At 37.0% G+C, this 21,230-nt stretch overlaps 1 protein-coding gene and 1 non-coding gene across 5 annotated transcripts in view; one reads left to right on the top strand and one right to left on the bottom strand.

The window, feature by feature from the left end:
- LOC110463368 overlaps positions 1-20,916 on the bottom strand; it is a 31,473-nt gene extending 10,557 nt beyond the window's left edge. For 2 of the 4 annotated variants that reach the window (XR_002464386.1, XM_021517896.1), the window contains exons 1-8: positions 20,684-20,916; positions 11,870-12,384; positions 9,439-9,629; positions 8,318-8,375; positions 6,557-6,612; positions 5,871-6,327; positions 5,024-5,040; positions 2,464-2,497 (exon numbers count right to left, since the gene is read on the bottom strand). Coding sequence is in view for 3 of the 4 variants with exons in the window: in XM_021517896.1 (XP_021373571.1) it covers positions 2,464-2,497; positions 5,024-5,040; positions 5,871-6,327; positions 6,557-6,612; positions 8,318-8,375; positions 9,439-9,629; positions 11,870-12,377 (1,321 nt within the window). In the remaining variant the exon portion in view is untranslated. Of the gene's footprint in view, positions 1-2,463; positions 2,498-5,023; positions 5,041-5,870; positions 6,328-6,556; positions 6,613-8,317; positions 8,376-9,438; positions 9,630-11,869; positions 12,385-13,063; positions 13,178-18,196; positions 18,221-20,683 lie in introns of those variants that run through there. The other 2 variants (XM_021517898.1, XM_021517897.1) reach the window with 2 other exon arrangements.
- Positions 9,324-9,396, top strand: Trnas-aga. Its single transcript has one exon. It is a non-coding gene; the product is annotated as a tRNA-Ser (tRNA).
- Positions 20,917-21,230: the final 314 nt, after the last annotated feature.

Here is a 21,230-nt window from a genome sequence, read left to right as displayed (position 1 = left end):
AGCTAAAAGTTTGACTTTTTCCCAGACAGAAATGACGTCAATACTAATAATGAGGTGATTCATCGACCATTGCTCGTTGTATATTTAATGATGACACTTAGGGGGGGGGGGGGGGATTCATCTAAGTCATCTGCTAAGAAACCATAATTGATCCACCGTATCAATTACAGTTAAAGTACTTTATTGAATTAAATTATTTAATTGACATTTGACATTATTGAGTTTATTGGCCATTGAAATTGTATCCACAAAAATAAATTACGACACATGAACAGTATCTCATATTTGGTATAATCTTCAAAAAGAAACATTGTGAAGCTTAATACTGTTATTTAAAGTCAGATTTTATCTCAAACATTTAAAAAAATAATTATAATGCAGTTACGTATCGTTTTCTTAACCGGACCTTTAAAACTGACGTCTGTAATTTCCACCTTGAAATGTTTTGTATGTCACGGTACTCAAACCTCTTTTAAACATCAATAGATAATAGTTATAGTCCGATAACCGTGTCAGTCCGTCCTACTTCCTGGTTAAGCTAGTTTATAGTACACAAATTTAAAATTAACGTCCAATAACAAAGTCGAAAGAGCGAAGACATGTGAAAACATGTTCTCTCGAGATTTTAGAACATTATAACCTATGTAATATTAGCTATTTTATTGATTTCAGAGTTTCGATTTTGCCCTTGTCCTTAACCTTGTACCGATAATGAACATTTAAAACGCATTTGAACTGAAGCATTAATAAAGGATACTAATAAAATTATTAAGTAATAATATTTATAAAGAAAATTTCATAAGCACTTTATATTTTTTTAAGTCTGAATCTGCATTCGTTAAGATAAAAACATGATTGAGTACATAAGTAATGCGTAGTAACACAAAACATTGCCCAACATCTAACACTGCACAGGTACCGTGCTTGAGTAGTTTTAAATGGAGCGGGTTTCACATTTCCACATGACCGAATTTGATTTTTAGGCTCTTTCATTGGTTTTGTTTAAACCTACGACAGCACAAGTTCCATGAAATACACCGGGCAATTTCCACGAAGGGTGTCGGCTTCGTTTATGCTTGGGAAATGAAGGACGAGAAACAATATGGGGGAGGTGTATGTCAGGGGACACTTTAACAAGTTAATATATTAAACACATTCTCATAGTTTAGTCAAGACATCATCGACGCATATGTTCCTGTTTCATATTATGTATTTTAAACTAACCCAATTGTTTATAATTTTGCGTTAAAAGAGACATACCGCTATTCACACCCGGAAGACAACGCGGTGTTATGCATACTTCAAGGCTAACCTACTTTACTCCACGGATATTTACATATCAACACAGCTGTTATACGATATTTTTCAATAAGTGTACCATAAACTTTTATATAACTTAAGGAAGCTTTGATAAAGTTGACAACATAAATATACGTTCCACGTCGTTTTGATATGACAGTCAAAAGGAAAAGAATTGGCAACAGTTCAAAACGCATACACTTATAACAATACGCCTACAGGATATATAGGTCTGTTAAACGAGCTTCGCTGTACGCGTCAGATGTATGGTATCGTACGACTGGCGACATGGAACACGATACCAACTTTCAGTTGTGCTCGTCTTAGTTTTTATTTATTTGCAAAATTAATATGTTTATATATGAAACTAGGTACTAGAAGCTCGCGTTGGTTTATTTCTTCCTCACAATATATGATAAACGTCTGCACAAACTTACAGGACGCAAATTGTTTCGACATCAAAGGTGATTCATTTTATTGTTCTAGGGACAGAATACACGGTAAAATAAACAATCGAAATACTCCTACGATAACACTATTCCAATGTATCCTTGCCAACATGTAACGATGTACACGCCAAATATTTGAAGAGTCGAGCTATACAAAAAGAAAAATAGAAAAGTTCACTGATTTAAGTATGATTTAGAGAATAATGCTTTCATCTATTCGGTAGTATGTGGTATTTTGGTGGCTTTTATATGTGTATAATGTACATATATTAGCAAATATGACGTAGGAAGTGTCGGTCTATGAAACCACTATCATGATACCTTTCACATAATGTTTTCTACCAGAACAACCCGACTAGTCACTAGAAATACACAGTCAGTAATTACTTATTATACAATTTAGCTAATTGATGCCGACATCCAACAAAAGTAGCCATTTACTACACCTTACGGGCACTTCCTTCAGTGAAACAAAAATAATGAACATCAATGTCAAATGTGTTCTTACACGTCCTTAGAAATACAGCAAAGGGGAAGGTGCATATGAAACCATTGATTATGTTACAAATTGACCACAGCAGATACTATAATATATCCTTAAACTATTAATTCATGTAAATCAGACGTAAGTTATATATTACGAACCATAGCAACCTTACCAAATTTTATTTATCTGCAATATCATTATAATCATCAAAACCATGTAAATCCTTACCTGTATTCATGTGTACGCCTGGCCGGGACGGTTCCTGTTAAACAAAAACAGTTTTAACTCTTTACTAAATCAATGTACCGTGTTTTATTTTCGCGGGGAGAAAATTTCGCAATTTCGTTCCTTACCACGTCCGCGCGATTAAAAAGTAAATATAAACACTGGGTCTATCTATGTATTAAGGTTTGATGAAAGTTGTATTACTAAAAATATAAAGAGAAAAATAAAAAAAAAAGATGTTTGTTAATTTTTTTTGTTTATTTAATTCAATATAATGGTTGAAAAGGGGTGTCTCTTAAATTTTCCTCATTCTAAAGGTGTTAAATTCACAGTTACAAATAAAAAATATACACAGATTTATCTTGGTCAAATCGACATACTTTTTGTTTGTTATCGGCTTGGTACCTTTCATGTTACTAGCATTCATATATACAATTTTTAATGATATGCATCAACAGTTTTCGTGACATATGCTTTAAACTTTGTAGTACGGTATTTGTTTTCCAATAGATATAATATTTTATCATTTCCATAGTATAATCAACGCAAGTAACTATTTGTTAAAGCCTTGAGCACATGCCCCAATCACTTGGGCAACACTTTGGGAGCGTTTAATTGGTTAAAATACGGGTCACACCATTTAGTTGACCTTTGACCACACACATATTTATGACGTCATATTAATGTAGTTGTTAGTATAGTGAGGTTAAAGCTACTGAAGTGTTGCTCTAGTTGACAAGAGTTTTTCGTGTATGAATAGATCGACAATTCGGGCGCATGTTGTGGGAAAGAATGTCCCAAATTGGAGACGGTAGGTAATCATATCGATCCAACTCTCATTAGTTAGTCTAAATGTTTTAAAAGAAACTTTACATATGTAATCGAAAATATTATAATTTTAATAAGCTGTATCTCCGTGTTTTTAATTCTGATTTTGTTGCCAGGAATTCAATCCCCCTCAAGTCGTGTTCATACTAACTACCTCATCAGTTTAAGCTTCGCAGAAATGACTAAGCCAATCACATAAGAGGTGGGCGGACTTTGTACTGACCTGACCCCTCCCAATTTCTATCGATCGTGAGATAAAAACGCAAAGGGATACGATATCGAAAGAGCAGATAAAGCTCTCCATGTTTTGTTGGAAATGGCAATCCTGACATTGCTTTTAATAAAAAAAAAAATTATCGGTATAAAAGAATAGTTAACGCAAGGGATTTTTGGATAGATGATGATTTTGGTTTCCCTCGATCAGTTCTATTTCTCTTTGCTTCAACTCTAAAAAAAGATTTGATATCAAGGAACGACACAGTTACTATATCACTCCATCTTATATTTTTACTTTATACCAGAACTATATGAACGTGATAATCAATTGTTGTTAAATAGGAACAACATTATTATGATAGACCGTTTATATGATTAACATTGTAAATTGCGGTGTATACATAGTCAGACCAAAATTTCCGGTTAGATTGAACGTCATGGAACAATCAAATCACTGACTGGATTTTATTTAAGATATACATAGTCAGACCAAAATTTCCTGTTAGATTGAACGTCATGGAAAAATCAAATCACTGACTGGATTTTATTTAAGATCTGCTCACCTGTTTACTTTTTAGGTGTATCGAGGAAAGGTAATCTTTACGGTCCGTTAAACGGCCATATATATGATATAGTCATTTTACTTCAAAAGAAAATTATGTGAACAACATATCTGCGTGTTTTCCCTGTATGTATATTGAATAGCCTGTCATCGATATGACACTGGAAGGTCAACACGACAGATAGTTATGGTCTGACTATGTACCTGGTATGACTAGCGCAGAGACACACGTATATATTTCAAGGAAGGCATGTTATGATATAATCAGTTCGTAATATTGTTTGATAAAAGTTATAAAATATTAAAATATGTGTGCATAGATATAGTGATGTGTGGATGTACAGAACAAAGCCACTTAGCAACAGATACAAATATGCATATATATATATAATCAGATAAAAAGTCCTTGTGATGGTTGAATATAAAAAAAAAAAAGACAAGAGTTTCTTAGAATTCCCTAGCGATTTCTCCTCTTTAGAGGTTCATCAGTTCATCAGGGGAATTGTTTATTCATGTTGACAGGACAACACAAAAAGTCTTCTCTTTCTGAGAAAAGTAATCAGGTGAGCAAAGAAGTATTGACTTCCTGTGTTGTTGTTGTTGTCCTGTCAACATGAATAACGTCTAAAGAGGAGAAATCGGTAGAAAACTCTTGTCTTTTGTTTATGCATAAAATATTTATAAAACTATATATGTGATATATATAGAGAGATTTATTAATGTTCTGCACATCATTGTAATACTGATCCGACTTAAGACGCTATGTGGACCTGATAGTATACATATATATACACATTCATTAATGTGCTGAACAATTTTGGAATACTGATCCCACTTAGCTGTGTTAAGTAACAGGGATCAGTCATACGACTGACAACTAGTGCAGTAGTAGATGTTATATATATGTTATTTAAAGGCATTAGTTAAAATTGTTGATATTTGGTCAATTTTACATACCATTTCACCACTGTATCCTATATCAGACAGGAAAAACATAATTGAATCATGACTTTTTATTAATAACTCACATACTGCATACTCAAAATTATCATTACATGCCAACTTCAGGGCGTTCATAAGTGGTCACGTATGTCAGATACCTTTTAAAAACCGACTCGGTAAACAGTTTTAAACATGGTCTCTTATCAGAGGTAATCTTTTAAAGAGATGGTCCCTTAATACAGTGAGTACTTTGATAGAGTAGGTCTCCTACACGAGGTAGGCTTTAAATTGAGGCGGTTTCTTGATAGATGTAGAGTGTTAATGGAGGTGGTCTATTAATAACCGTGTTCTCCTAATATATTAACTCTTTTGATCAGGGGAGGTCTCTCGTGTCTTGCTGTATACAAATATATACATTCACAATAATATTCATAAGGCTGGTACAAATAATAAAGGCTAAGTTTGTTTTGACTACAAACCGGAATATTTAATATCTGTTTTTGTTAAAAGCAACCTGAGCCTTTAAAACTATATATATGATCAACCAAGATGTATTAAATCCGAAATAGAAATATATCAGATGGTTTTTTTCAACTACTCATATTATAATCATAGTAGGCATGAAGGTTTATCTGCAACCTATTTAATACTAGCTTAACATACATATTTGACGCGGTAACGCCTTAACATTTCCAAGGGTTGCCTCGAGATACAGACTTATACTATTGTTTTGTGACCTGTGTAGTAACCAGAGAAAAAAGTTGTTTGTTGCACAGGGATTCGAACCCACAACTACAAACACAACCAGAATTAGTGAATACATATATAATATTGTATTAACTGGCGGCCAGGTCTCTCTTACCTAACATATTCTGCGTGTTGACAGATGACGTCAGGTTATTTGTTGACCTGAAGGGTTGGTCGGCCATGTAGACAGGGTTTTCTACATATGTTACCCTTTGTCCGATATGTCTGCAGAGTTCCTCCCCCACCGGTGACGATATCTCCTTCACCAATGTGTTGTCGTCGCCACAGTAAGGCAACCTCCTATCCTCGTTAAAGGTCGTCTTGTAGCTGGGATCTGTATTCGGCCACCGTTCTGTTGGTTGGAGGGTTCCCGCGCTCTCTAAGGTTAACGGCACTGTAGGACGATTTCTGTCACGTGCTTGTCTATGACTGTCGTACGTAACATCGGTATCTAATGTGTCGATGGATGGTGATCTTGAGTGAGACTTTGAAGTTTGTGAGGGCTTCAATTCGCATGTCCAACGTTGATTCGAACCCTGCCTGACCAGCTGGACATCAAACTTCTCGAGAGACTAGAAAAGCAAGTGAAGCGACGTTACTGTATACCAATTATATCAAGCATGAGGATTCGTGTAATTTACCTATTTCATAGAATGGCTATTTTCATGTTATCATAAATTGACTTAAAAGGTCAAAGACACGGTATGATAAAATATGTGTAAAACGAAACGTTTCCCTTTTACAGTTAGCATACTATCAAATAAAACATCCCTTATTACACATTAAGTAAACCATACTTACACCGTCTGGGGAATGTCGGGGGTGTATCGTCATTTGGGTAGGGTTTCCCTCCGGGCCTGTTAAATAATATTTGAATAATAAAGAATGTTCTACTTCAAACTAGCAATTTTGTTTATAGTAAGGAGAGGAGGTTTGTGTGTTACTAGTGAGTAGGGGCGGCTGTTATGTTACTAGTACGGAGAGGAGGTTTGTGTGTTACTAATGAAAAGGGGAGGCTGTTATGTTACTAGAACGGAGAGGAGGTTTGTGTGTTAATAATGAGAAGGGGAGGCTGTTATGTTACTGGTAGGGAGAGGAGGTTTGTGTGTTACTAATGAAAAGGGGAGGCTGTTATGTTACTAGAACGGAGAGGAGGTTTGTGTGTTAATAATGAGAAGGGGAGGCTGTTATGTTACTAGTACGGGGAGGAGGTTTGTGTGTTACTAATGAGAAGGGGAGGCTGTTATGTTACTAGTAAGAGGTGAAGTTTGTGTGTTAATAAAGAGAAGGGGATGCTGTTATGTTACTAGTAAGAGGGGGAAGTTTGTGTGTTAATAAAGAGAAGGGGAGGCTGTTATGTTACTAGTACGGAGAGGAGGTTTGTGTGTTACTAATGAGAAGGGGAGGCTGTTATGTTACTAGTAAGAGGGGGAAGTTTGTGTGTTAATAATGAGAAGTGGATGCTGTTATGTTACTGGTAGGTGTGTTAGTGTGTGTGTGTGGATGGGTGTGTGTGTACTTATGTGTGGAGGCTGTTATGTTACTATTGACGAGAACAGAGGATATTCATGACAATATATGCATAGGTAAAAGACGTCTTGATAAACGTGTCGTGTTTTTTTTTTTATATAAAAACGGACTGAGATATTTGGTGTGCTGATTGGTTGAGGTAGTACTTTTTTCTTACTTCTACTATTTCCTCCGCCTCTATGTCTGGTAAGATGTCTACCATAGACTATGTAAACATATATGTCGGTTACGAAATACCTCAGTTTTTAATCAGGAGATTTATATGTGCAGCAGAAGTATGATCCTTCAAAATGAGGTTTTCAATGCCGTAACAAATAAAATATCTTGATAAAGTATCACACTATTTAAACAAAATGACATCCTGTTGGCTGAAGTCCAAAATATCTTTACTGGAATAATTTGTTATACCAGTCATGCCACAAGTTTCACATATCAGACAGTTAATTGCATATATCCAACACGATACCGATTCTGCTTTTTAAATAAAGTCTTCTCTTTTCATAGTAAAATATTGTCTATAAAGATTGGACAACTGACTGAAGTAATATTGTCTCTAAGGATTGGACAACCGACTGAAGTTATATTATCTATTAAGATATGACAACTGACCAGAAACTATTGTTTTTAACGTTTGGACATTTGACCGAAGTAATATTGTCTTTAAAGATTGGACAAATGTCCGAAGTAATGTTGTCTATAAAGATTGGACAACTGACCGAAGTACTCATGTCTTTAAAGATTGGCTACGGAGCCGTTGTTTACGGAGATGAACCATAACTAACCCACGTAATATTGTGTCTGAAAACTGAAAAACAAATTAAGGTGTAATATGACAAATAGACAATAACATCCTGTTCGGAAATCAAAGTTTTTACAAAACAGCTGGCATCAAGCTAAATAGACATTTTAGCACACATCCACTCCCACTACCCCACACCCTTCCTTCACACACAAATACATCAATACATGTATTTACCTGAGGATATCATGAAGAATTTAATACTGCTGTTTATTGTTTATATATCAACTTACCATGTGGTTTGACGGGCTCTGCATCCCTTTGTTCCGTCTGAGGGGAGGATTGTGTGTGCTACAACAGAGTCGTCGGCGATGAAAAGCAACTTGGAATATCGCCAATAAAAAAGATTGTGTATCAAATTGTATATGCATGCAGTAGTTCAATAACTATGTATCCATAGCAAGATATACTCATTTCAATGAGTAACGCAAAGATTCAAATGGAATAGCTAAAGCCTAAATATATGTTTCCTGTGCGCATATGGCATAATCTTGGATAGTTTCCTTACCTCTTAAACGTTTGTTCAAGGAGAAATACCTCGAAGAAATTTCAGTTTAGCCTGACGTCGTTTCGATAAAAAAAAATACATTTATCTATCCGATGTTACCAATCAATCTGTATTTCTTAATTTAAAACCCAAAAGAATAATTGATAAGTGAGCTTTTGTATTTTCTTTCATATTTTCCGGATTTTATCATAAATGTCGTTGATATATACACAGAAACACTTTGTCTTAGCCCTACAGTCACCTCTTTGAATGGCCCAAAACTCACTGCTCAATGATACAGCAGTTTGAATTTAAACAACACCCAAATGGACTAGATAGCTACATTATCCTGCTTCCAGATGTGTTTTGTTCCATCTGTTTAGGTTGTTTCACAAACATTTTCAAGGTTCTGTTGTGCATCCTGATAAAAATATCCAAATTCTTTTTCAACAACCAAATAATATTTAAGATAAACACGGTTTAAGAAGAGACGTTGGCTGGAACCCACCAATATTAGCTATACAGTCCACCGATGATCCTATGTTTTACAATGCAAAAATCAACAAACTTCATTAGGAAACATGAGAAAAATATCTTTTCCGGTCTGGCCGTGCATTTTTCCTCTCCTGTTACATTTGGCGCCCAACGAAATATACCCACAGCATATAGTATAGGGTCTAGTGTCTTCGGGGTCGAAGACTTTATTAAAGGAAGGAGGAATGTAGCGAAACTGGACTGGGTCGATCGTCGGCGACCAGATAGCTCAATTGGTTGAGCGTCCGTCTAGAGTTCGGAAGGTCCCGGGTTCGAACCCCGGTCTGGCCGTGCATTTTCCCTCTCCTGTTACATGTTTTGGATATTACATACCTGTGATCTTGTGGAGTTGGGTCTGGATTGGATTAAGAAGTTTTGTGTTTCTCTATAGGGGTCGATATGGTCGTCAACTATCAAGGACGGCTGCTCTGTCCCGCTGTGTTCCACCGGTGTTCTATTACCAGGAATACCAATGTACATTTCTTCTTCTGATGTTGATAAACTTTTCCGACGGAGATGATCATCTTTATATGGAATCAATTACAAGATATTGGTTCAACTAGCATAATCAAATATATATCACAATGACAAGCTGTACTTTTCGCATCAAGAAACTGTTTTTTAAATAGGCATCTCTTTCTTTATATTTACATTATTCATTTAAGTCAAAATTGTTGACTCTGCTGGTGGACCAAGTGTCCTGGTACTGTTCTAATGAAATGCTGCTGTAGGCAAATATTAAATAATAATAATAATAATACTTCGAGGTTCTTATATACCGCTTTATCACAACCTAGTTTGTAGGTCGTCTCAAAGCTGTTCACAAATTATTATCCGTGGTTATAGGGCCTTTGCAACCAGCCAATCCCTGGGGAGCACACAGCCGGAGCTGCCATTTCGGCGCTAACAGCTAGCATTCAACAAAGTTAAAAGATCTTGCTCAAAGATACAACACAGTGCCGTGCCGTGACTCGAACCCACAACCCTTCGGTCACGAGCCCGGCGTCCTACCACTAAACTACCGTGCCTCCGTACGCTATATCGTAAGGTTTGTAATGGTATCAAATGTTGTATTGTCATATTCCTTCTTAAGCTGTATCTCTACACATGCTGACCCTCATTCAAGGTCATAATTGGTTTGCTTTTATTTTGTTTAACGTCCTGTCTACAGTTAAGGTTATTTAAGGACGTAACTCCGTGCGTGATGTGTAAACGTGCATGTGTGCATGTGTGTTTGTGTGTATGTGTGCTGGAGAAGGGTATGTTGGGGTACTTGCCTCCTAGTGATAGCGCGGATCTGATGCTGACTTTATAGTGCGGACCAAGAACAGCATTCTGCCCGGTCACATTATACTGACAACGGGTGAACCAGTTGTTGCGATAATCCTAAATGCTGAAAGTTAAGCAGGGAATATATAAGGATATTGGTATGGCCCGGTCTGGGGACAGTACCCATTGCCTACCCCACCTTGGTATGGCCCGGCCTGGGGACAGAACCAATTGCCTACCCTACCTTGGTATGGCCCGGCCTGGGTACAGTACCGCTTGCCTACCCTAACGTGGTATGACCCGGCCTTGGGACAGAACCGATTGCCTACCCTACCTTGGTATGGCCCGGTCTGGGGACAGAACCCATTGGCTACCCTACCTTGGTATGGCCCGGCCTGGGGACAGTACCCCTTGCCTACCCCACCTTGGTATGGCCCGGCCTTGGGACAGAACCAATTGCCTACCCTACCTTGGTTTGGCCCGGCCTGGGGACAGTACCCATTGCCTACCCCGCCTTGGTATGGCCGGGCCAGGGGACAGAACCAATTGCCTACCCTACCTTAGTATGGCCCGGCCTGGGGACAGAACCAATTGCCTACCCTACCTTGGTTTGGCCCGGCCTGAGTACAGTACCCATTGCCTACCCTACCGTGGTATGGCCCGGCCTGGGGACAGAACCGATTGCCTTCCCTACCTTGGTATGGCCCGGCCTGGGGACAGTACCCATTGCCTACCCTTCCGTGGTATGGCCCGGCCTGTGGCCACAACCAATTGCCTTCCCTACCTTTGTATGGCCCGGCCTGGGTCCAGTACCCATTGCCTACCCTCCCTTGGTATGGCCCGGCCTGGGGACAGAACCCATTGCCTACCCCACTTGGGAGAATGCACAACTTTATAGCCAAAAGTGAGGTATTGTCAAGCAGGGCACTAGGAACTAAAAGGTTTCCAGGAAGTAGAGAAAATTTCAAATCCAACATGTTGCAATGGGGCAACAGATCAATGGGAAAAGTGGTCGTACGATGCAGTAAAATGTTTACTTTGTTGGTTTTATGGAACGACATTATACTGTTGTAAACAAATACAGTCTGGGTGGCTATTCCATCATTTTTTTAGGGATAATTTCCCAGGTAGAATCAATTTTGTAGTGTTTATGTGTTTTATACGATTTGTAGAACTATTATGTGTTGATTCTGCTGTTATTTGTTTATTCATTTATTATTTGATAAACGAAGACATCTATTACAAATAGAATTATGCTTTATTGGCAGTCTGTCGCCCTTCCGTCTTACCATTGGTCTGTCTGATTAGGAGAATTCGACATACCTAAATTAACACCTATAACTGTAACACCATGTGAAAGTATTTGTAGAAACCTAACCAATGATAACTAATTACCATGTCAACCGTCTTTTTCGCACGGAGAGCAAATCTAAAGTTAACAAAAACATATTATAAAGATGGTGCAGTGTTTTGTACACGAGAATGAATTACTTACCTCCTGGCTGTCCTACGTCGTGGTATTGATGGGGCAGACAGGGTTCAGGAGGGGGTCGGGTCACGTGCCCGTAATAAGTAGGATCAGGGGCGTTGTTAATTGTTACATTTCCTATGTGTATAACAACTGAAGAATTCGGGTTCTTTTCCTGACCTGCTGCAATTGCTTGCTTGATAACGTCGCCAATGTCCATATTAACAGGATTGTCAGGTTTTGGATGAAGCGTGACATAATTTGGTTCAGCCGTCCTAGGGGGCACTTTCTGACCGGAAAAGTATTGAGAAGTGTTTACGTCCAATTTTACCTCATTATAATTCATTTCCGATGGTGCTAAAGCAGGTTCGGATTTAGGAGAGTATGAACCTAGCATGGGCGAAGGTGGGTTTCCAGGAAAAGCATTTTTCACATATGTTTGGTCTTCTTCTCTAGCATCACTGCTTAGACTGTTTTTAGGGAGCCCGCTGTCATTGGACGGTTCCCGGTTGTGGGACAATGTGTTGTACTCCATGGTTTATCTACAATGAGGAACAGACCAATCTCAATCACGGGTACTTACCGGTGATACCTTTTGAAGATGACGTTCTGGGTTTTTTTCAATTAATCTTCGAGAAACAAATATTATAATGAATTACTTCCGAGGAAATGACAGAACCGTATAAAAATCTCAATCTTACATAACAGCTTAACGCTTGTATTTTGATATGCGGTTTTTTCCACGTGTTTTGATAAAATTTGAACTAGAGGACTGAACAATGGAGTATAAAAATATAATAAATTAATTATTATATATATTTTAAAAACTTTATTGCATTAATTTTTATTAGAGACATTTGGTCCAAGAAATAACCTGACCACCTAAATCGCAATTTGAAACGTGCGCTTTGTCATGTTATGATTACGTTTCCCGTTGTTTTAATTATTGTGATAAAAAACGTAATGTATTATACCAGGTAATAGTTACATTCATTTCTAACACGCAAAACAAATATACAGTTACTACCCTCATATTGAATCACAAGCTGGTTGGACATTTGCCAATATCCCCCTGACTTGTCAGATGTAAGAGAATAACGTTTTATCATGCGCCTTACTACAGATCTGTTAGCCTTTCACCAAGAGAATAACTGACCATATCCTAGTCAGCGCCACCAATGAGTACGTGACGTCACACAACAATCTCTATGGAAAAACTACCTGTACTCATGTCTGGCAGGTCTTGTGGGGCAAACGTTGTGTTGTCCTCAAAACGTATCATCCAAACTGGACGTAGGTAAATAATAGAAGCTGGACCTTATCCTCATGGTCTTTGTTTAGCATTTGATGAGTATCGCATCTAAAGACTCCAAAACAAGCTAATTCTGTGAAGCAGCGTTGGAAGATGAATACCAGAATAAGTTATCTCTTAATCAGCTGGATCTATCTGTTCAAAGCCTGGCAAGCTTTACTGATCGTTGATGGCATATTTCAAGATATGATTTTTAAGAATAATCTGACAAATATATTTAGCGACTCTTGTCTTTATTCATCTGGTCTGCAACCATCTACTTCGAATTTAAACTTTTTATTTCAATATTTTTGTTAATGAATTAGACAGAAAATTCACGTCAACGTGACCTTCAGCTCACCTGGACTCGAGTTTAACTTGTAGTCGAGTAAAGAAATACTTTGAACGCAGCATCAGCGGAATGCGTTATGTCCTCTTATGCTTCTCGTGTACATTACAGACCTACCAAAGAGCACTTGACCTAACGTTCATCTCTTTCCAGATAACTACATTGAGAATGATCAAATTACAATTGATTGTGCTAGGTGTATCACTCCTGGAACGAGACGATATGTGAAAACTGTCTTTCAATATCGAAAATTGCAACATCATGCTTATGTGATAGACAACCCGGAAGCTCCGTCGTCAAAACCAAGAGATTTAAAACCCTCCTGTTTTGTTGGACAATCCTTTTCATTCATTTTACACTTAGTGCCTTGCGTATAAGTTCGTCCTGAATAGACTAAATGGCCATATGGCGCAGTAAATATTCTTTGTTTGGTTTTCTAGATCGACTCGATAGGATTTTCGACGGGTGCTTTCTTACATCCTATTTATGCTATACTTCCAGAAACACCTTAAGGCAGCTTTCAAAAACGTTTGTGCGACATTGTTGAGAATAATGTAGAATGGTAAAGTATACACACATAAACAAAACAAAGTATTCTTAAAGATGGTACACCGATAGATTGTTAGGTACATCAGTGGAATTAAAACAGAATATTGGTCGCCGTAACATCAATATATATATATACATGTATGGGGCAAAAAGGTAATTCCAACAGTGTGGACAAGTTTAGGTTGTCAAATTTTCGGAGCGATCCGCTCCTTTTTCAAGACACAGTGAAACAGAACAGTTACATGTACATATATATCTTCTTGTAATATGATGTATATACATGTACATAAAAGTCCCGTAAACATAACAATTAGGCCGGACATCATAATTAAAAATACGCTGGTATCGCTTTTATAAGACATGGTTACGTAAGTATCTTCATCTACACATTCAGAATATAAACGGAAGGGTAGCTCCATGTTGATTCATTTCACAACAGTTATGAAACAAACGTATGCGAATTACTCCTGATCACCCGGACAGATGCGTACAATATTACCTTAATGTTGGAGGAAACTGATATTCACTCACGTGGTCGGCTGGGCAATTGATACCTTTTTTTCATGCCGGATTAGAAAATATATCACCGGTTAAAGTAGGATAATATCAAGGGTGGTCAGGTGGTTTAATGGTTGAAATGTGTCTTCCCACCCCAACATTTCTTTCTATTGTTATCGTTTCAAGGTCATGTTTTTGTTGGTTAGATGTTGGTCGTAGAACTAGAGTCTTAATTACATGTAATCGTTATAGTCCAATCAATTATTGTACAGATAACCAGAAACGATTGATCACATATGATTTATATGTATCAACATCATAAACTTTAAGATCGTTGAAAGAAAAAAACAAAGAAAATAAGAACGTGTTCAGTTCATATTTTTAAAACAGTCAAAACCGTATCGAGAGCCAACCAGAGTTCCGGGTGCAATGAAATTCTTGAGAGCTCATTGCTTGTGTCCATAGTTAGAGTTAATAAAATACTATCCTGTGTAGATGTAATATTCGGAACAAATTATTTTTATGATGTTTTCTCTTAGTGAAAAAAACACGGTACAAAATGTGTAAACTCCCCCCCCCCCCCTTATGATTTGACAAAGTGTCAGACAGAAACCTTTTTTTTCTAAAAGGAGTACTCTGTCATCCACTATTGGCAATCGTGTTTTTCATATTTGTTTGTTTGACTTTTAACTCTCTTGAAACAGGCAAGGGTATGTGAAGGCGGTTGTTTAGTAAGCCACCGCAAAAAGAAAGGCGTTGCCACCGGGGCAGCCCATCAATGTTTGTTCCTCCAATGTCACCCCTAGCAGAATACATAGAAGAACACCCTCGATATTCTGCAGTGGGTTCCACATTATGCGCCTTCTGTGACAACATGCCGGAGGATCTAGTCAGATTCCTTCCCCATAACCTCGCGAGTGATAATAAGAGAGTGTTGACAGTGGAATCATGTTTCTCTACTTATATTTATGATATTTGAATTGAGATAAAATAATAATAACACAGACTTTGTTTGATGTCGTTGTTATAATAAAATGCAAAGGTATATAAATAAACAATTATCAGATAACACTACTTTTTCCGACATTCTCGTTGATATGACCATAATGAAGTGCAGGTCGGTGATTTGTGGTATCGACTCGGGTTACTATTTTTAGAAACAATGGGTCAATATTCACTTAATGACGTCATTTCAACTGAAAGTCATAATGCTCTGCCAAATACACTATTTTCCTCCATATAATTTCCATACGTTCCATATTGTCGGATTTGTAATGATTAAAAACTTATTTAGCATCAAATATAGCAATAAGGTCTTTTATTTCGGTAAATATTTGGTAATATGAACCCGAGGAAGCGATACTGACCTCGGATTCGCCTCGGTCAATATCACTTTTTCATGCTAATATAACAACTCTTTCATCTCAACAAAATTCATAATTGATATACAGTATATCCCATTTTGTAATTTTGAAAAAAGATGTCGATGACTCCGTTAATTGATTTTATCTTATTTACAAATTTTATATGACGTGTCTTTATTGGAATTAACATATACATTTTAAACTTCATGAATTGTTTTACTAAGCACTTGATTTAAAAAAAAGATTATACGTTTAAGAGTTTGATAGATAAATAAATTAAAATAATATGTATTAAATCGTTTTATAGTTATTTGTACAATATTTAATTAGACTATTACGAATACCAGTATTTATGGCTCTAGTTCTACGATCAACACTAAGCCAATAAAAACATCTGACCTTGATAAGATAAAAATAGAACAAAGGTTGGTTAGGTGGGAGGACACATTTAAGCCACAACCCAATTCGACAACTCTTATATTAGAACCAATGATATGCGTTTTAAATCTTTAAACCTTACATACACAACAGCTCATTTACATTATTGATTAATGGCTGTAACACAACGCAAAAATTACACGGAAACTGTTATTGTAATAGTAATCTACTCCGGCTTTAGTTGTATATTAAAAAACCTCAATTCATAACTTATTGTTATCAATACACATTTAATTCCAATAGAGAAATGGGGTATAATCCAAGATAATGATCCAAACTGTTTTTTGCATTCAGCTAATAATAGCGTGATACATGATTTTAACTGTTAAGTTCACGGCCTTGTTTTACAACTATATATTTCTGATTGATGTTTCCTATGTTAACTTGCCCTGCAGGTAGGGCGTAAGAATTATACCTGCTGCCCCCAATTGCATGATCGTAAGAGGCGACTAAATTTGGGACCTTATCTCTTCTCTCCTTTCTAAATAACTTTCTTCTTTCTAATGACTCCCTTGACAATGCCTCACTTTTGGCCATTTGTTGAGCGTTCGCCCCTGTGAGGAAGGCTTTGGGTTCTGTCCCCTGGCACACACACACACTACACGCATGCATCTTGCACACAGGGGAGGCCGTCCTTAAATGACCATGGATGTTAATAGGACGTGAAACAAAATCAAACAAACAAACAAACAAACCTATGTTAACTTAAAATGTTTAATTCATTATGATTGTATAGGTGGAACATGTACCACATACCTACTCGAAATTAAAATGAAAACTCATGTTCTAAAAACTGTGTACCATACACATGCAGATCTAACGCTCCACAAACAACCATTAGTATTAACCAATTGAAGTTATAACGATGGGAACTCTCAAACTAATATATGGGGAAATTTCAAACTCTACTAGTACGTTATTGGAATTGTTTGTTTCATTTCTTCCAATATAAACACTCATTTCACCGGCAGGATTAAGACTCCCTCCATAGGTAAGTGTAACGGTTTCGACTGCTTTGATTCGGATGACATAATAGGTGAATTGTGTTGCCGGGAAGTATTTAAATAATGACGTCACATCATAAAACAGACATAGCCGCAAGAACAAGGCCTGTGTAATTGAATACACTTTGTGAACTATATTTAGAAGCATCTGATGGACATATGAAGAGTATCTCAAGAAATTGTTGGCTCTGTAAAGTCATTATTGTAAACAAGAAGTATTTTTACTTAATATGTCATTCAAACCAACATGTCAGATAAAATTTCGTTAGCAACAAAAATCTAATAACAGACTGAAAGACATTAAAATAGTACATCGTTGCTGCCAAACAAACCTCTACCACAGGGTCACGTTACAATCACACATTTGCTATAATGATATGGGTCACAATACACATACACATACACTTGTGATTGTAACGTGACCCTGTGCCTCTACCAATCTTAAGATTATACTTCAGTCTTGAAATGAAGTGAGATGGTCTGTAGAAATTGTTTTCAATTGATGTATCAAAACTCTCTTGTGTGTTCGATGTTAAAAAAGAAGGAGATGCCTATGCTTTACACATACCTAGATAGGTTAGTAGCCGATCTTGAGTCCATAAGCATTTTTTAATTCGCCATTATTGCATTTAATAATAGTAATTATGCAATATTGTTGAATTGTGCCTTTTGTGTCAATACACATCTTAAATGGGCACACGCTATTAGTCAAATTCTTTGACCGTAACATGACAATTACAGAGTAACATTAGTATGTGTTCCAGCTAGAACTCGCTGGTCCTGTTAGATGTTACATTCCATATTTCCCCAAGACTACCACAAACAAGTTTTAAAGGGACTTTGCACTTCCACTCATGTTACCTTGCTATCCCCATATTCATAGTCCGTTCCAAATGTCCAGTTTGACCACTTGAATTGTTCCGGAATGCCCTGTTAAAAATAGTACCAATAACGTCACGTGACGGTTTAGAAATGTTGCAGTAAACACAGGTGGTCTGACCGAGATTCAAAAGGGGTCCCCAGTGAGGGGCCGTCAGACAATTGCAACTTCTTGCCGCACTATGAAACCAAGTAATATGATTTCCAAGTCCGTATTGAAACTTATTGAATCCCCTTAGCAGTAATTATTCATCATCAGAAGTTAATTGCACACGTGCCATTATTCAAAATTTAAATGTAGAAATATGTGTTGGCCTCTCGGCATTATTTTTAGACAGCAGGAAATATCTATTACCGAAATGTGATCGGTACAAATTTATACGGGGCTGAACACCTCCCTCAACCATGGGACAAACCTTTCTGTAAAAAGGAATATTCACGAGACGAATATCCTATTTCAAATGTTTTCATTAAGTAAATATATGCATTGACAAGTATTAAAAAAAGGAGAAAAGTTTGTGATTTTTTTTTATTACGACTCACTTTGCCCACTTTTTTCTAGACCATGCATATATATATTCCTCGGCAAAGCATCGGGTTTTACCAAATTTGAAAACCCCTCGGGTGGTATATCCCTATCCTACACCGCTGGGCATGAAAGAGTATTATAATATTCCTGTATACTCTCTTTCCCACTTTCCCTGTCTCCATACGCTAACACTTAGAAAGTCATATAAGCCATCACACACAATACTAATTTCTGGCGAAACCACCTCGTGTGCATGCAGAATATGTGTCAGATAAGGAACGTGTTGAGATACTTGATAATTACATGTTTGCAATACTTTACAGAGATTAAAGCACATTTGTTAATGGGCCCTTTTTTGTTAAGGTAACTTTTCTTTAATCAGTTCCTGTTGTCCAAAACAGAAGCTGTAGTTATCGGTAGCAAGCCCCATTTTTGTGTCGTAAACAAATGACTTTTTTTCAAGTATTTTTGTGATGCGATCCTATTTACTATAAGTAAGTTTTCATTCCTCAGTTAGTCATCTTGAACCGTCATTTTTATATACTTAAATCTTGCATATAAAAAAATGTAAATTATGTAAGTCTAGTAGCGCACGTATCTCATTTGACCCCGAGTACCGACAGCGGAGAGGACATAACAACAGTAAACTCTCTCCTAACATAACAAAATAATTTCATCTGTGTAAGATACTAGCGAGGTTGATATTTATTAGATATTTATTCATATCATAAACATCATTTGTGTCGATTCCATTTCATCTTTGTACCGCCTATCCGGCAGAATACATGCACCGTACTAACTGCTAGGGCAGTTGTTTTCTCCTATGAATACTTCCCACCTGCAATAATGCTTCCGTAACGTAATCCTTGCGCTATCTTTTGACCATTTGGCTACTTTTCGCTTCGTAGCTGACGCGGTCACGATTTTCACTCGCTAAATTCGCATGGCCATTCATTTTGTTTACAATGGAATGGTGTGCTATGCGCATGCGCTAGTAGAGGAAAATCCTCGAACAAAATGTTGGTCAAAAATTAGAACCCCGATAATTAACTTAAAATTATTCATTTTGAATATATATCAGCCAAATCCGACCGTTATTTCTCATAAGGAGACTCACTTGATATGTTTATGTAGTATTTGGGGGGAAACATAAAAAATAGATATGCTTCGCCATGATGTCCCTTTAATCAGAATAAAGTTTAAATGCTGTTATGTCAGTGTTATCTTTTCTTTTAACTTATTCCAGCTTTCATTTCTGAGCTAACGTTTTGCCCTTCCTATACGCATGCATGTCATATGCGCTAAAATGTTGCAGTGCTAATACAAAAAAAATACGTGTTCCATTTCAGGGAGAAAACAAGTATAAATATCACGTGACAAAAATATCGCAATTATGGTCTTACGTGCAATTTTACAAAATACTTCTCTCTTCTCTTTCTTAAATGGAAAAAAAAAGAAAGAAAAAAAGAAGGAAAAAAATGACTACTTCTCTTGTTGATAATGAACCGTAGGGAATATGGTTAATATATTTAGGCGTACTACGTATCAAGCACCACTCAACAACCAAATGTAGGTTCTTACGCCTATACGTCAGCTCCGCAGCTAACACGCTTACGTTGCCCAAAACAACAAAAGTGCCACCATATTAGCCTCAAACCCGTTGCTTGGAGTGGTCGCCGATTTAATAGACACACTACACTGTATAAGCCTGTGTCTATCAGGAGTGGTATTTAACACTCAGTGTAATTAACGAATTCAGATGCAAATCAAATAGATAATTTGGTGTCATGGATGCAGTATAACTCAACTCTACTTTACCTATACCATAAACATATACACCACACAACACTTAACTGTTGTACATACACGGATAAGTACCGCATATAACATATAAATATCACACGGGTGTTAGGTAATTAATAACGAAAAGTGTAACTTACCACATCATAAGGTTCTGTGCTGTCACTGTTGGTTTCATAGAATCACAATATGCCCACACAGATACGAATGTATTGTTCTCTCTACCGTCCGCACATTTTCTGGAGATTGAAGTCTGACCATTTAACTATGCAACTACCTTGTTCACCAACATGCCTACATTGAGCTCTCCCGGTAACATGTAACCTTCACGTCACTCTGACGCAGCTCAAATAGCACGGGTGCATCCATCCGTCGAATAGGGGATTTTAAAAGGAAATTTCCATATATTTCTTAAATAGAAATGATTTTGTCGGCTAAGAACTCTGTTTCCGTTTGGTTATTACGTCGTTAGGGTTTAAGTTACAAGGCTAACTACAACATTATAATAGTCTATGAATACATTGCTCCAGGATTATGCAATATGAATGTTGTTGAATGCAAAACTTTTAAGGTACTGTTCGCTTTTATTCCGACGTGTTAATGTACCCGCCATTCCTACTCCACAATTTCTTCACTTCTGATCTAGTTAAAATGATGTAACTCTAATGCTACAGTGTGCCTTTGTTT

The sequence above is a fragment of the Mizuhopecten yessoensis genome, unplaced genomic scaffold, assembly GCF_002113885.1.
Source record: "Mizuhopecten yessoensis strain PY_sf001 unplaced genomic scaffold, ASM211388v2 scaffold10893, whole genome shotgun sequence".
Lineage (NCBI taxonomy): Eukaryota > Metazoa > Mollusca > Bivalvia > Pectinida > Pectinidae > Mizuhopecten > Mizuhopecten yessoensis.
This window is presented reverse-complemented; position numbering and strand designations above follow the sequence as displayed.